This window comes from Megalops cyprinoides, chromosome 13 (assembly GCF_013368585.1).
Source record: "Megalops cyprinoides isolate fMegCyp1 chromosome 13, fMegCyp1.pri, whole genome shotgun sequence".
In the NCBI taxonomy this organism is placed as follows: Eukaryota; Metazoa; Chordata; class Actinopteri; order Elopiformes; family Megalopidae; genus Megalops; species Megalops cyprinoides.
In genome coordinates this window covers 28,752,698-28,769,540 of record NC_050595.1, presented here as the reverse complement: position 1 = coordinate 28,769,540, position 16,843 = coordinate 28,752,698, and the positions used below count along the sequence as shown (strand labels likewise).

General features: G+C 42.9%; 2 protein-coding genes across 2 annotated transcripts; both read right to left on the bottom strand.

Annotated features, from left to right (window-relative positions):
* Window positions 1-2,147: 2,147 nt before the first annotated feature.
* LOC118787721 (growth arrest-specific protein 1-like) lies at window positions 2,148-3,065 on the bottom strand. Its single transcript, XM_036543354.1, has 2 exons — window positions 2,414-3,065; window positions 2,148-2,152 (listed from the first exon to the last, which is right to left on the bottom strand). The coding sequence occupies exons 1-2, from the start codon at window positions 3,063-3,065 to the stop codon at window positions 2,148-2,150; spliced, it is 657 nt and encodes a 218-aa protein (XP_036399247.1).
* An 8,331-nt stretch (window positions 3,066-11,396) lies between these two features.
* Window positions 11,397-15,828, bottom strand: LOC118788421 (complexin-3-like). Its single transcript, XM_036544410.1, has 3 exons — window positions 15,252-15,828; window positions 12,014-12,101; window positions 11,397-11,682 (listed from the first exon to the last, which is right to left on the bottom strand). The coding sequence occupies exons 1-3, from the start codon at window positions 15,407-15,409 to the stop codon at window positions 11,458-11,460; spliced, it is 471 nt and encodes a 156-aa protein (XP_036400303.1). The 5' UTR covers window positions 15,410-15,828; the 3' UTR covers window positions 11,397-11,457.
* Window positions 15,829-16,843: the final 1,015 nt, after the last annotated feature.

The following is a 16,843-nucleotide window of genomic DNA, read 5'->3' as shown; positions in this document are numbered from 1 at the left end:
TTGGTTTACAAGTGCTCACAAGGGGGCTTGTTTCAGAGGGACATTCAACAGAATAAGAAAATAGAGGTAGAGCACACTGCCCCCACCGTAGCCCCTTTTCCCCCTCTCCCTTCCCCCACCCGGCCTGAAGTCCTCCACTGCTGTTTGTTTTGACTGAGTTCCCAGAGGCAGTGCATAAATAGAGGCCTATAGGGGCGGCCAATTATCTAAAGGGGGCTGGCAGGGTAGATATATCTTGATAGTTGGACAAACTGCAGAGGAGCTCTGCTCTATGGCACTAAATCACTCTGTACTCAACCTGCTCTTCCCTCCCTGCTCTTTTAACCTCCATTGATCCATGTGCCTATAGCAGAAAGTGGAGAGCTCAACAAATATAGCCATCAGACAGTTGAAACAGCCCTGCTCCACCAGACCAGCTTCTAGGCTTGAACCCACCTTCACACTTGGTGGGTGCTAAACTGCAGCAGGCACTGGTCATGCTCCCTACCTGTGAAGATCACTAGATCGTACTGATGCGCAGCTGTAGATGAGCTCACATCTCCAAGCAAATGAATATGTAACATGAGTGGTCAGATCCAAACACATTTGTTATCTTTGAGGGTTTCACTAACACCAAGCTGGACATGTCCATAATATCAAGTTAGGTGATTTAAGTGAAAAAAAAAAAATAGAATTCTGAGCCCAGACGTCAACACCTGGCTGATCCTGAGACGAAGAATGAACGATTCACTTATGAGGTGACAGGAACCAAAGTAGACACTGATAGAAGGCTTTCCTGCAGAATCGGGAAGTCAAAGCTTCACAGAACACAAATCGGCCATTAAGAACAGATCATATGCAATCTTATATGGCTGCTTTTTACACCATGTACGTTTTCCCTCCGTTTAAGCATACAGGACACCCATATTTGCAATTGAAAACGGCGCTTTAGTATCGCCTGGAGGGCACATAGTGTGCCATACAATTCATTTCATACAGATGCAAATTACCGACTGTGAAGAATTTCAAATGACTCAGGCTTTTCTGTGCTTTCGCCTGCCGACTCAGTGACTAGAGATAATTCCAGAAAACTATATTTTCGACAGTGCGATTTTCATATTTTATTCGTTGTCAGCTACTCCTACTACCTCAGTTTTTCAGAACGGTTATTCACACACACACATACTCAATCCATTACACACACACACACACACTGGTAATGTAGTTTTCCACATTTTATTCACTGTTCATTCATGAGACACAAATATATAGGCATATTTCTTTTATGTACATAAAAATAATTTTATGTAAACCTAGTTACATATTTACATTTTCACAACTTACGTTAATGTCGGAACAGCCCCAAATTAAAAACACTCATTTTGATAAGAATGAGAAATAAACGAACTTGTAACGAATGAATAGCAACCAGAATTTGTTTGCCAATTGAAATATTAGGCTAGACAGTGTTTCTCCTTTCAAAGAGAATGAATTTTTGTTTGGATACGTTTCCCTTATTTGTAAAATCAGTCATATCTTCAAGTTGTGAGGGTGGGTGGTAAACAGAACTTGAGTTATCAGAAATCGAGCGGAGATGTGGGTAGGGACGGGGGGCGGCTGCTGAAGAAGTACTTAAAAGTCTGTTTAGTTACTTGATCCCAGGAACCTTGTCTGTTGTCTCGCAATTCACCGCAAATATTTGAGGTTTCATGGATACAATGCCCAGGCGCGAGAGTGCAATGAGACAAGTAAACAGAAACACGGATGCAATGTTTACCTAACGTCTTAATAAAGATGAATACTTAAAGAACCGCTGAAATGTAACGGAACAAGGAAGACACTAGATGAAGCTTTGACAGGGATAGGAGTAAATGATAACAGCGTTTTCGTTTGTGAATAAGAAGTTTGGTTCCCCTCCCTCGCGCTTGTTTTGCTGCTCTCTGAGGGATATGCAACAGCCTGTTCTCTTTCACGCATTATCAGTTACTTTGGACTGATGGGCAGTGAGTCCATTAACTTATTACGTTGTCGAGAAACGTAATAAATTGCACACATTCCATGCAACAGCAAGACACCCATTCACAAACATGGTGTGTTTTTGCATTCGCGCTTAAAATTGTAGTTGTTGTAGTTGCTGTTGTAGTTGTAGTCTTGTTCTGTTTGAACCCTTATACTGGTGTAATCACAGACACGGGCATGGGTACTGTTCCACGTTCCGTACTGATGTACGATGTCCTGTCAGCAATACACCCACAGCAATCCACATAAACCAAACAAGCCACATTTGGACTTGCATTTTCACAGAGTATGCACTATAAGTGTCCGGTCCAACACACTGTCAGTAGTAATAATATCTGTGAAAGGGCGAAATGGGACAATTTCGGAGAAGAACTGGAGAAAGAATCCTCAGAGACAGAATGTGTCGCCGCAGTACTTTTCAGATCGTAGTCCTCGTCTTCATAAACGTAGTCCATGTCCTCGGTACCCGGGGAAACGCCATGGTCGGTGACAGAGCAAAGTTTGGCCATGTTCTCCTTTACGACCTCGCAAAACGGCCTCTCCACACCGTCGCACACGCAGCGGTTGAGCAGCATTCCGTTGGGGTGGGAGAGCATTTCCTCAATTGTTGACCTGCACTTTGCTGAACATTTCTTGCCATTGAAAAGCTGTCCACAACTAGACAGGTAGGAAGTCAGGATGGAGTGGCAACCCGGCTCCTCCTCGCAGCGCTGACGGGCCTCTGTGCACCCTATTCCCGCGGCGTCTCCCGGATACCTCCGCGGAAGGCACGGCTCTATGGCCCGCTTCGTTCTCCTGCATTGTGCGTCCTGGCCGCAGTCACAAGTCTCAAGTTCTGGCCCGGTGCGGGTCAGATTCAACCTCACCAAAGCGTTGATGCAGTGACTTGGGCACCGCCGTCTGTTGCCTTGGATATTAGCCTCACATGCGACTAGATACTGGTTGTAAGCTAGGTCACAGTCTCTCTCCTGCTGACATCTGAGCAACGCTTGCCAGCAGATATACTGGGCATCAAGTGCCACAAGTAACCAGCCGAAGAGCGCCAGAGCGCTACACCGAGTTCTCATACTTCAGAAGCGCGATATCTGTTTAATGCACCCGTTCCTAGACTAAACAGCTAAACAGCGAATGCGAAATTTATTTGGGAACACACGTCCAAGAATATACTGCTGCATTTAGCAGCATAATGTCTTCATCTAAAAGAAAAGAAAAAATAACTCTTACATGGATCCTGACAGATTCAGATTCAGACCTCCCACCTCCATCCTGCGGGCAGTCGCCAATGGTAGAACTGCAGTCTGTTTTAACGATTAGCCAGCTAAACGTTACGGGATTTACATAACTTGCATCACTCATTGCAAAGGGTTTACTGAGCTTAGCATTAAAAAAGGATGAACATAAAGATAAATCCGAACTCCACTTCCCTCAGCCTGATTGGCTATCGTCCATTTCCTCGAATCCTGTAAACAGCGAAAAATCTCCATTTGTTTAAGGTTTATTCCGTCAGATCTATAAACTCTCACATCATGAGAAGCCCGTTTCTATTAGGTTTTGGTCTCATTTTCCTTCCACTACCTGTGTGTCCTTGTCCCTATCACAGTCCCGCTGTAAACTTAGTTGTGGACGCTGTTCCCCTTTTGAAATTTCCCCGCCCCTCCCCCAACTCATTTACAGTCTCGTTTGATGATTGGCTTGTCATTTAAGAGTCGGTCGTGGGAATCATTTTTAATATAATCGTAGCTGTGGGGAAGTGTTTATAACGCGTAGACTGTGCATCTTAATGCCCATTTGGTATGTCCAAACACTGTTAATTTCATTAATTTAAAAAGTGAGACAGAGCAGGCAGAAACCCATAAGCCGGCGGCCAAAACAAGCAATTCATAACGTGTTCCCGCCCTATTCGAATTAAACCACTGAATAACCAAATGTTTTTTTTTCTTCAGCGATAAACCATAATAAAATATTAAATAAAAGTCATATTAAGATATTAATTATAACTTTGTTAAAATTGTGCAAGTTTTTGCAAAGTAGGCTAAACGTCAAAAGTCCCCCCCCATTTTCAAATCTCCTCTCACATCTCCTTCTCTCTTTATTCTGACGGTTTTTAAAGTTGTGATCGATGGGTCTGAATAGCAGAGAATAGTATTTTCTGGCCCGTTTCACCCCTTTGTGTGAGTGATTCAGCGTCTCTCTAGACCCCAGATTGTTCACGCCTTGCAGACCGTCAATAGAGGAGGGCTTCAGCGTCAATATATTTTACAGCTGTGCCCTTTCACTCTACACTTGAAAACTACCAAGACAGGCCTCCAAGCTATTGAAATGGAAAGTAACGTGATTATTTCTCAGAAGGTAATGGAGAAGCCACCGTGACACGGAGACCCTTAGGCTACATTAGAGAACAAACTTTCAGATGTGCTTATGGAGACGCATTACACTGCAAGATGACTAAGCAAATATCATCAGCTCAACTCAACAAGTAACACAGTGAGGAGTAAAACGGATGGGATTCTTTGAGTGAATATGTGTGCACCTGTGTGTGTTTGTTTGTAGGGAGGGGATTAAGCACAAAACCCTAAAATTAAGCAAGTGTTATTATTGTTTCTTGCATATCAATTTCATGAATTTCAACAACCATCAAACATGTAACATTGCTCACAAAATGAAAAAGTAACATTGATTTATTGCTAAAAGTGATAGTAAAATCACAGTGTGGTTAAACTGAATCTAGGCCTATGGAGTCTGTTGCCATTCCATTGATCGACTTACTATGCCATTTCAGGTGAGGGCGTCAGATATGTGACAATGTCTGTGAGCACCCTGCTCATACTGACCACAAAGATGCCAAAATACTGAAAATATGGTACATTAACATGCTACCCCAGATACAAGATTCGCACATGATACGCAGTTACTCTCACTAAATGTCTTCTGTCTGGAAGATTTCAAGCGGATATGGGAGCATTAAATTTGTTATTTGTGAGAAATGGCTGCCACCCAGTGGAGACAATGCTGATGATCTGAAATGACTGACTTGCTCAGAAATGCAGGCCCTGGCGTGTGCTCCTACAAATGTACTGGGCCAAGTCATCAGAGCTCCTGCTCTCATCTCTCTGGGTTAGCAGCTCCTCCAGCCCCCACTGTCTGTGTGCATCAGGATGTCAGAGGCAGTATGCAGGGTCAGTGCCTTGGTACTCTCTATCTATATAAAAGCAGTGCCCATTAGGTATACCAGTATACCATCTTAAAGTTTACCTCTTGTTTTTTGTCATATGTTTGTGTGTGTGTGTTTGTATGGGGGGTTAATCAGCATGAATTAGCCAACCCACAAGGGGCATACTAGTTCTGTGCCACTTCACTACTGCAATGGTGCATACATAATACACAATCAAGCAAAAGCAGTATACACACATGAGTTTGATAGCCATGAAAGTCTAAAACAGTTGTGTCAGAATACTGCCCCAGTATCCATCTTAATATTCATCTGAAAACACCAACACATCAATTAGCTAATTACTTTGAATAACCTCGGTGATGGAGAGAGTCTAACAATTTCGAAGGACACGCTACAACATCTCCATGGCAACGGACGACATTACGTCAGTAGATTACGACTGTTACGCAGCCTAGGCAGGTTTTCGAACACGGGCCGGTTTCGGCGTTTTAAAACTGCGCAGATATTCCATACGCAAGTGTCCTTCAACGGACCACTGCACTTGCCAAAACAATGTTCCACTTTCATTTACCCGTTTCCCCACAATAATAACATATAACTCAGCTTTCTTCTACAATAACGATCTTTGAGGTGCTGTTCCATTGCAAGGTGCTGAAATGGACAATAAATTGAGAAGTACTGTCGTGATTTCTACTGTCCATTTAGCCTATTCAACAAAATTATGTTTTCATTTTTATTGATCGTACGATGGTCTTGTATTCTTGTATTCTCTTGTATTCTCAACTAGGCACTGAAGCCTCTAAAACGTTTCAACAAATAAAGAAGGAATTAATGTTGTGCCATGTTGTGCGTGCATTCTTTAATAGAAAAATATGTTTTGCTTTTTGAACAATCAAATGTATTTACTAATCTGACATCAGCATTACGTTTTTATTAGACATATAACCGAGTTTGTGTCAGTGACTAAAAATGACTAACTGCACGTTTCATTCATGACTTCGGTACCTTTCAAAAGTTACTGTTATGTGTAGTGAAATTATGATGACGCAACATTTAAAATTCGAAAACAAACGAAGCTGATGGTGGCAAGAAACTTGTTAGAAGAGACATACGATATTTCGTGAGTAGTATATTTTATACACCTGATTTGAGAATTTGTTCATTGCGAAGCCTGCTTCTGGTGGTCTGTAATCGTAATTTTGCAGATATAGCTACTTTGTAGAAACTTCATACCGCTACAAGTTAGTTATCAATTCGATGATGCATTTATGTGTCATTTGTCATGTAGCTATCAGTATTTATCAGCGTTTACTTTGATGAAATCATCTGACTACTCGGGAATAGATATTCAGCACTCAGCGTGCGATTCAGTAGTTTATCTGTGTTTCCAATGTTGCTGTATTGTGTGTAAAGCTTCACACACTTGGAACACAACAATATAAAGGCAGTTGTTATATTAAAATAACCAAATAGAATAAAGCAGAAGAAATACCGCATCAAATAAAGATATCTACATACAGACTAATATGCTATAGATATGCTTTCTAGAAAAACTTCTCGATTTCAGCAGTCGCCATGCAGTGCAAATGTCGAAAAGGGGAGAAGAGTGTTTTGTGCTGCCGACAGCTCCACTCTGTGAGTAGATACCCTAGGTCCTCAAAATGCCTTCACTTCATGTCAGTAGATGCACCTTCCTTTTCTCTCTTGTGCAGATCGGCAGTTTTTATGTTTTCCTTTTGAATTTATGAATGAACACACCCCTCATTATATGACTGATTTGTCGCTCTCACCACAATTACAACTAGCTGCCGAAGTTAGGATTAAAGTGTAAAGCATGAAGGTTTGTCGTAATAACTGTGTGGTTTCCAGGTGCACGATGGAAGTGGGGGTAATGTGCAACGGGAAAAGAGCCGTTTGAGGAAGGCGCGACTTCCTGTAAGTCTGATAATTTCAGGTCAATACTATGGAACATTCAAGAATTTTTTGATAGTGATAAGTGATAAAAAGTAATGGGAATACTTATATTATAATACTGTAAGTATAATGCGGCAGGAAAGGTGCTATGGGAGAGAACCTTTGACATTATATGACAATTGTGAATATGAAAGCATATATTCATGAAATATAGGCTATGCTGAATAATTATAGGTAAAACACTTCTCATGGAGCATGTCCTCTGATTCCAGTCTGTTTCTTTGGACAAGAGGACAAAGTTGGAGATAGTGGAAACTGCTGTGAACTGCATTGAGCCAGGACACCTGGTAAGACCACAAAGTCCAAATGCTTTGAACCTACCCTTAGTTTATGTATGGCTGTCTGAGGGTGACTTTGCGCCCACTACAATACGTTTACAATATGCTTTTGTTTCGCTAGACCACACAGTTCGCCATGGGGGAGGACCCTTCCCTTCGAAAGATGACAGAGGAGAGGAGGGAGGATTTGGTGAGGGAGGTGAGAAGAGAGATGATGAGGAAGATGAATGACGCAAGAGACACCGACATAGAAGAGCTGGTGAGAAGGATGGCGGAGCTGGAGGCCGTGCGGCAGATCGACCAGGAGGAGTGGCAGCAGGAGAGAGAGCGGATGGAGCTGGAGAGGGAGAATGAGAGGAACGACTGGAGGATCATCAGGGAGAACCTGGAGAATGCGCTGGAGGAGCTGGACCTGGAGAAGACACTGATTCAGCACCTCCGGAATGAGGACAAGGAGAAGTCGGCGAAGACGGCCAATGGCCTACTGAGCCAGCTGATCGCAGAGAGGGAGAAGTGGCAGAAGGAGAAGGCTGAGATCGAGCAGCACCGGCGGACGGTGGCGGAGGAGTGGAGGAAGGAGCTGAAGGAAAAAGACAGGAAGATTGCGACGCTGGAGAAGGAGAAGGCGAAGGCACAGAGCCTGATCGCACAAGAGAGGGAGGAGTGGGAGAAGCAGAGGAAAGGGATGACAGCAACTTGGAAGGAGGAAACAATGGCACTGAAGCAGTCATTCAAGGAGAGGGAGGAGGAGGTGAGAGCGGAGGAGAGAAAGAGGGCACAGGAGGAAAAGGAGAGGGAGAAGAGGGCAGAGGAGCAGAGAAAAGAGAGAGAGCTTGAAATGAGCAGGAAGGAAGAGAAGAAAAAAGCCAGGGAATTCATGATGGCCCAAAAGGCAGAGGAGAGAAGAAAGGAAAAGGAGAGAAAAGTAGAGGAGGAGAAAAAAGCTAGGGAGCTTGAGACGAAAAGAAAAGAAGAGAGGGTAAAGGCCAGGGAGATGATGATAGCTCTCAGGGTGGAGGAGAGGAGGAAAAAAGAAAAGGAAAGGGAGAGGCAGAGAAAAGAGGAAGAGGAGAGGAAAGCAAATGAAAGGGAGAAGAAAAGAAAGGAAGAGAAGGAAAAAGCCAGGGAAAAAATGCTTGCTCACATAGAGGAGGAGAAAAGGAAGGAGCAAGAGAGGAGGGAGAAGGAGAAGCAGGAGAGAAAGAGAGCAAAGGAGAGACAGGCTCTGATAGCTGAGCAAAAAAGAAAGGAGGAGGAGGAGCTGAAAAAGCAGAAAGAAATGATAAAGGCAAAGATAGCAGAGGAGAAGATGAAATACCAGGAGAGGAAAGAGAGAGAGATGCAGGCCAAAAAGAAGCTACGGGAGAGAAAAGCTATAACAGTGGAGCTGAAAAATAAGGAGAAAGAAGAAGTGGAGGATGGGAAGGAAATGACAGAGGAAAGGAAAACAAAGGAAATAAAAATAAGAATAATCAGCTCGAAGGAGAGCACAGAGGAGGAAGAAATCTCAGGGGCCAAAGAGGAAGTAAGAGAGAGCGGAGAAAAATGCGGAACATTGTCAAAGATGGACAGTAGGGACCCAAAGAAGGGCATGAAGAAAAACAAGATGGAGGAGAAAACAAGACAGCAGGAGGAAAAGAAGGAGTGGAAGAAGACAAAAAAGTGGAAGTGAGGAATAGGAGTTGAGAAAAGACATTTTAAAGAAAACAAAAGGTTGTAAGAAAAGCTGAGGAATGACAATTTTTTTTAAAAAGAATAGTTAAATGCCAAACTTTTTGATGAATAGACCCATAAGTCATTATAATATATTAGTTATTAGTGATGAACTCAATATTGTAATCTAAGTCTTAAATAACTTATTAAAAGAACTCATAAAATGATCTCATTTAGTCTTTTTCACTCCCATTTTAATTCTAATGAACTCTAGGTTAATTCAAGGTTGGAATACCTGCCACCTTGGATGCAATTCCAAAATCTCTGTTCTGTTTAAGAAAGGAATATGTCCCACCAATCTGTAACTTGGTGGATGGTGCATGTGCATCCCAATTTAGACTAGCATATTTTTTTTCCTGTCCTATCACACAAAGCTTTCTCAACCATGTTGTGCAGTGCCCCCTGGGACTTGTAGTACATCTGTGAATCTGTCTGAGTTTCAGTCTGCTGCAATATGAGAGTCTGGCCTAAAGCAAATCTGCCTGTTATTCTGTTATTGTGGATTCTTATTACATTTTAAATAAACGAGTAATATCCTGACATCTTCATCTGAGCTACGTGTATAGACTATACCCCAGTATTAGTGAATAATTCATATACATGTTTATCTACACTCAGTGTCAGCCTTTGATGGGTTTGTGAATGGCAAATCTGTGTTCACACTTTAGAATACTACTTTAAAATCGTGTGATTATCCTTTTAACTGTGACAATGACATGGCAGTGAATCTGAGGTTATGACGTCTTCATTCATTTCCTACCTCCCTTGGGATCATTGCTTGGACCCCTGTTTTCCTTTGTTGAAATCTGAACCTCAACATGACCACAGCACAACTGCATCACAAATATTAAATATCTGAAACACACATCTTAAAAATATCTTTATTGTAGTTTTGTACAATCTATCAAAAGGCAAGGGAGTTGCCTTTTGATGGATTGTTTACAATGAGACCCATGAACAATAATACAATAAACAATTAATAGAAAAGAAATAGAAAAGAATAAAAAAGAAAAAGTGAGATAAAATTTAAAAATAAATATCCTTTTAGCTTCTTTTTTTTTACTAACACAAATTGCTTCATTTTAATTGATGGACATCTGTTAAACTACAAATTATTTTCAGTGTTTCTGCCTCTGTGGCAAATACACAACAGGCAGAAATCAATGCAACTGCCTTTTCTGCAATCAGTCTAACTGTTCTAGCATTTTGTCCTCAACTAAAGTAACACATTCCAAAACTACCCTTTGCACTCACATGATTTTTTGTGTTTGAATTTTAGTATTAGCTAAAATGACAATGGTCTGTAAAAACAATATGTAACGACTGCGATTGATATTCAGAGCAGGAAGCTAGAAGAGTTAGACTGAATGAAACCCCCCCACACCCCCACTGGACATTACCAACACAATTGTGCAGATTGGTATCACTTGTTCTCGTCATGGCTAACTTTCACTAGTTTTTGTCTTCAGTGCCCTGAGAGACAGCTGTTCTCACAGAATTCAAGCCACTCTGACAGATGCACCATTTTAAATAGCTCCCTATCCCCTCCCCCTCCCCCAAGTACAACTAAAGCTAAAGTTATGCATAAACTGCCACGGAACATGAACACACAAACCACTGAATTTGCAATTTGACAACTTTGTACACTGTGAGGTCTCAAGTCTGCGACGTGTGTCCGCACTTGCCTCAGAAAAAAATATATTTATAGCTTTACTGAAGTCTGTCAGAACACAACAATGCTGACATGTACTGAAATACTTATGCGAGTGTCTGTGTTTCTGAATAACAAAACCAGCACTCTCAGCCAAAGGATGACAATCTTGAAGACAGCACTTGACACACCATAGCAGCTAAACAACACCAAACCACCAGCACTAAACAGCATTACTGAAATCAAGGGACAGGTGAGCTTCAGGAGGGGTCATAATAGACTGGAACAGGTCAGAGGTCATGCAGTTTCACGCTGCGCAACAGACCACAGACAATAAAGAGTTAATGAACACAGAGAGGAGAAAAACCTTTGTTTTTTGCAGGCTGCTGTTATAAATGTTTAAACTTTGAGCACAACTGACAGAATTCTTGTTCTGAGAACTGATACCAGATACCGCAAGCTTAACCTGTTGGGTGCATTTTGTACTATCCTTCACATGCTCTGTACATGTGAGCTGTACATATCTGCCTGTGGCCTCTCATTTAGATCTATTTGTGAGCCTGCAAAGGTGTGAATGACTACTAGCATGTGATCATGAGACTGCGTGGGGGTGGGGGGGGGGGGGGTGCCGTTGGGAACATGAGTGAGCTTGAATGTAATGGAAAGTGGGGTCACATGAGGGCGCATTTCTCGGCTGACTGCTTGAGGTCCTCCAGCGTGGCCTGCGCCTTGTCCTTCAGCTGGTCCAGGTCCACATTCTGGATGTTGGCCAGCTGGCCGATGACCGACTGCTTGTGCTGCTCCTCCTGGTTGTCCTCGGCGATCATCTTGGCCAGCTCCATGGGCAGCTCCACGTCATCGCCTGCCTGCTGGATCTGGGTCTCGTCCAGCTCGCTCTGGGAGAAGGGCAGGAGGAGAGGGAGAGGGAGGTGAGAGTGAGAGTGAGGAAGCAGGTGATAAGCAGGGAATAGAATGAAATGGATGACGGTGAAAGGGGAAAGGGGGGCAGTGAGAGACAGAGACAGAGCAAGAGGGGGACCAATCGATTCAGTCTGCTATTGCTACTAAAGAAGGTAAATGAGAGAGGCAGAATATGGCTTAAGTCTAACACTCACTGCCCACAGATCTACTGTTATTACATGGATAATGTCAACAACATCAAGGATCAGCATTATCTTAGCTTAAGGAGATTCAGGTGGTAAATGGATGAGCAGATGAGTTGTTTACTTTGGGCAGCCTGTATTTTTCCCGGAAGTGAGTTCTGACTGTGGCACGTTCGGCTTTCTTCATGGCAAAGTTGGCATCTCGCTCCATCCTAGGAGAAACAACAGGAAATAGTGTCTCACGTGAAACCTGTGTTTGCCTGTGTGTGTGCTTAGACTTAGATAAACTTAAATATAAATTATCTTGTTGCATACATGCACTCCATCATGTGGTCACAAAAAGAAGACTGGTGTTCAGGTTTTTTCTTTGGATCCTGTTGGTTCCAAAATCTTATTGTATTAGTCAAAGTAACAGCGCACTAGATGTCTCACTGAGTGAAAATCTCACTTCTGAAAACAAACAGAGGATGCTGCTGCCTGGGGGAAGACCACCAGCAAAGCTGAACAACTTGTGAGAAAGCTGTGATCTTCCACATATCCTGTTTCATCAAAGAAAGGAGATTGATTTAACACAACAAAACTCGTGTGAATGCTGCTGCCCAGTCTGAACACGCAGAATACATTGTTCAGCCAACTATAGGATAACAAAGCCCAATACAGTCTACCCCAGCAGAAAAATGCCACACTACACATACACGAGAGCACAGACTTGAACTGCCCAAAAGAAGCTACACAAACCCAGTGTTACGCGGGATAACGGACACAAAGGAGAACGAAAAGCACACAACGCAACAGAAACATGGCACAGAGCACAGGAAAGCGAAGCTTACAGCAACAGAGCTGAAAGACACAAAGCAACACACAGATCTCAACACGCTGCATAACACAGTCCAGAACAGCACAACACAGCACAGTGACAGAAAATATGGCAAAAAAACGACAAAAACACAAAATAGTTCAACGGAGGGAGTAACTGAAGGTAGCTGTGCAGCAGGGAGAAGAAAGAGTGTGGTGCAGAGGCGCAGTTGCCACGGGGACCTGGGATCTAGAGCAGCAGTGATTGACTGACTGACACCAAAATACTCCAAATCCCTAAGCCCACCCTGTCTCCAGCAGCACCCTCAGAGAGAAGGCCCGAAATGAACTGCTTTATTCAGGTAGCTGTGATATCGGTCTTTCTTCGCCATAGTATGTATTTGGTTATTCTGAATTCTTTTTCTTAGTACATTGATGCAGAGTTTTTCTGTCCATACTTTGCGCAAGGCACATGCACCTTGTGTCACTGTTGAATGTTCCTTCATACATCCATCATCCAGTAGGGGCCAGTAATGAGACACTAAACAAGTTGGAAGAACATCTTGATTTGTAAGATGTCTGGAATTCAGTAGTTACAGTTTCTGGATGTTCAAAATTTGTTTAACGGTATATTTAATTTGTCTTTAATCTGGCAGTGTAGTCCTGCCATGGTTGCAATCCAAGGAATGAGCATGGATTCTGCGACGACAGGATGCAGGGATGTCGGAAACACCTTAGCACGTTCTCATGGTTACACAAGCGGGTTTGTATGGGCATCAGATGAGTGAATAGGTCTGTGCTTTTGAGCCACTCTCTTTGAATGATAATAACAATAACATAACAATTCTGTCATCTTCAAAGAGCAATTTACTAATACAATTTACAAATACTTTGACCTCAAATTCTGTTTGAAACTCCAGTGCCTGAAAATGGAGTCAAGACAATCCGTGTTACTATTTTGTCGACGTTATGGCGTGTTCTGCATCAACCGTGAACCAACGTCTGTTGTTGATTATCAGCGTTAGCAGCTGCAGTTCTGTGTTGTTGCTGGAGGGAGAGAGTGCGCGCTGTGACGTGACGTCCCCTGTGTGCGCCTTGGTGACGTGTGGAGAAGCTCGGGGGGATGGTCGTCCCACATGCATTCACGCCGGGGGCAGGTGTGAGGGTGATAATGCCGGCCCGCCTCCGGGGTGTACCCGCAGGGTAAACCAATACCCAGTGCTGGAATTAACAGCACTTGATTGCGCGCACTGAAACAGATTAACACCGACGTCTACACTGCGTCTACGCAAATACCATCAGAAGATTGACGGTTTAAACCGATTCCAGTGTTAGTTGTTAATACATCGGTCATATGTTTTGGATGCCCTAGAAAAACACTCTTCCGCGTGAATGGAAAGAGAATACATTCGAGCGAAGACTACTCACTGTCTATGTACTAAGACAGTGTACCAGAGACAAGAGCAGAGAAGTGGGCTCCTACAGTGATCTAGAGTGTCAAAGTTCCTCAGATAGGTATTAGGCATGGTATTGTTGGACAGTAATCAAGGAACTTGTCGAAAAAAACCCATATTTTTTATATTTAACATTATAGCCTACCCCCCTTCTCCAGTGAGGCAGATTAGAAGATTAAGAATGTAATTAAATGCGAACGAATCCCCCAACCCACAAAGTGGTCACCTCTTCTGGGAGCCCAGGCAAAACAGAGGAAGGGCTGATATGTCGACGAATGAACTTCACTATTTTCTTCTATGGAAGGAAATACATTAAATACAATACTAACTATGACTGTTACGACGTGGTCTCTTCGGTAACTAAATAATATTGTATGAATCAATGAGCTATGGAATAACTATGGAATATGAACGTATAATCATTAAATTTTACAATCCGTTGTTAGTGTATACCTGTATATCATGATACGCATATCATACATACATTCAAAATAAGACCTTATGTGCTCGTTACACCACGGACAAGAGAATCAAAAACTTCTGCAATCTTCACCCAAAGTGGATATGGTTTCCTCAAATGTGAAATTTGGATTTCCGATGTCATTGCTGAAAATGAAGTAGTCTAAAGATATATCAAATATCGGTATTCTGTGAAAACAAAAATATTTTCTTGAACAAATGATTGGTTTTAATATGAGCATTCACCTTGCCAAAGATACGTATTACTTGCGCTCCAGTAACACAGGCTATCTCTATATTTTAATGCAATTGGCTCTGAGGAGAAATTCGATTTTTTGCACTGCTTGTTTTGCCCCACAAATTACAGCAATTAGCAAAAAAGATGGCCTATATTTTGAAGTACGTGAAACCTGAGCGGCAACCCCCACCGTGAGCGCAGCAAGGTGAGCGCGCAACGCGGATCGCTCTGATGAGCACGAAAGCGCCGGGAAAAACAAGGATGTGGACATCTACGAAAGGGTGCAATTACTCACGCGGCAGCTCTGCACATTTACAATGTCTCTGATTAATTGCATTATATATACAAACCGTGCCTTTGTCTACATTAAATCTAAAAATTAAGTGTAAAAATGCACGTGTTTCTTTTTTTCTTACTTTTCCTCCACTAACTGCTGTTGGTATTGTTCAAACTCCTCCTGAGTCATTCCCTGTTTCCCTGCTTCCGACTTTTCTCCTTCGGATTTCTCTTCTCCCAAACCGCCGGTCAGGTTCTTCAGCTGACCTCCCACCATGTGTTTGACCATGAAAGCCATGGCTCTGCTTCCGTTGATCGTCTACTATTGGTAGCCTGGGTAAAATAAGTCCCTTGTCGCTCTGAAGACGCCGAATGTTTTAGAATAAATATCCAGCCGCGCCGATCCAAGATAGTCTCTGGGTGAATCTGTTCAGCTGCAAGGTAAATCAACTCCAAAACGGATCTTATTCCCTGCGCTCCGCGGACGTAGTCCCACGAAGGCTGCGCCAGTTGTTGTAGCACTGGTGTTTAACGGACAGCTCCTTTTCTAGGGTAGGTAGAGCGAAGGGGAAGCATTGGAGATCAAGTTGAACCAACAAGTTTGTCAGTTTTTTTTTTCTGTCCAATCCTATTTGCTGGGTTAAGTATTTGCCTGGATGACGTTGCCTCCACACATGGCATCCCGTGATCCGCCTTCTGATTATAACTCACCATTGATTCAGATCAGCGCTTCGCACATCCAAAAGTGTTTCGGGCGGTGACACACGTGACGTGTCGGAACGTTTGTCTTGGCTCTGCAGGGGCAATTCAGTCTACTTCCACTGTCTCAGGGATTGGAATTCACCGTAAGAAATCCTCTAGAGGGAGATTATTATATGTTGTGCATGATTCATAATGTCACGATGATTACAGAATACGCGCTTTTCATAAAGGGACATGGTCGATGTTAGAGCTTAGTACCACTGATGTATGTTAAGAAAATATGTCCGTGTGGTCGCAGGATAAATGAAGACGTGCCATGGATGCAGAGTCCCTGGGCTCAAAAACAACCGTCCTGTGGACGAACTGGTGTGTAATTACATCTGAAGGGAGGGCTGCACGAATCTTAATAAACATTTGTACCCGTGCTGCTGCTAACGTCTCTGTTCGCGGCACTCCAGCCTGACTGTGGCTGCCTTTGTCATCTAGGACGACAGCTCTGTATTCCACGGTCCTGGTGTATGCGTATTGTTCTGATCGACTTTTTATCTCATCTCTTGAATCCGCGGGGCTTTGTAGCACAAAGCAGGTCACATTCCAACAAATTTACCCTACAGAAATGCTTAGATACGGCAGATTAGGTGGAAGGGTTTAAACATTATCCATACAAAAGGGAGAGGTGAGAATGGAAAACAACGCTATAGAAAAGTTCTAAATAGAGCACCTTTGCAGAGTGAATGAAAATCTTTCATATTATGATCTACACAGCAGGGCAGGCAAACTGGCACAGAGTGTGTCCCACTTTCAGACGGATCAACAGATACAAATTCCCGTTGCACTCTCTCGAGGGCTCAGTGGAGCAGTACGGACTGCCTTCAAATCCATTCAAAACTTCAAAGGGCCCTGTTGCACATAAATTAAATTACACACAGATACAAATGGTAAAAAAAGGAAATTGAAAAACCACCTCGAGGAGATCTTTCCCATTTTATCGGGAGAATGAGTCCTGTCATTTACTCCCACGGGGCCGTCT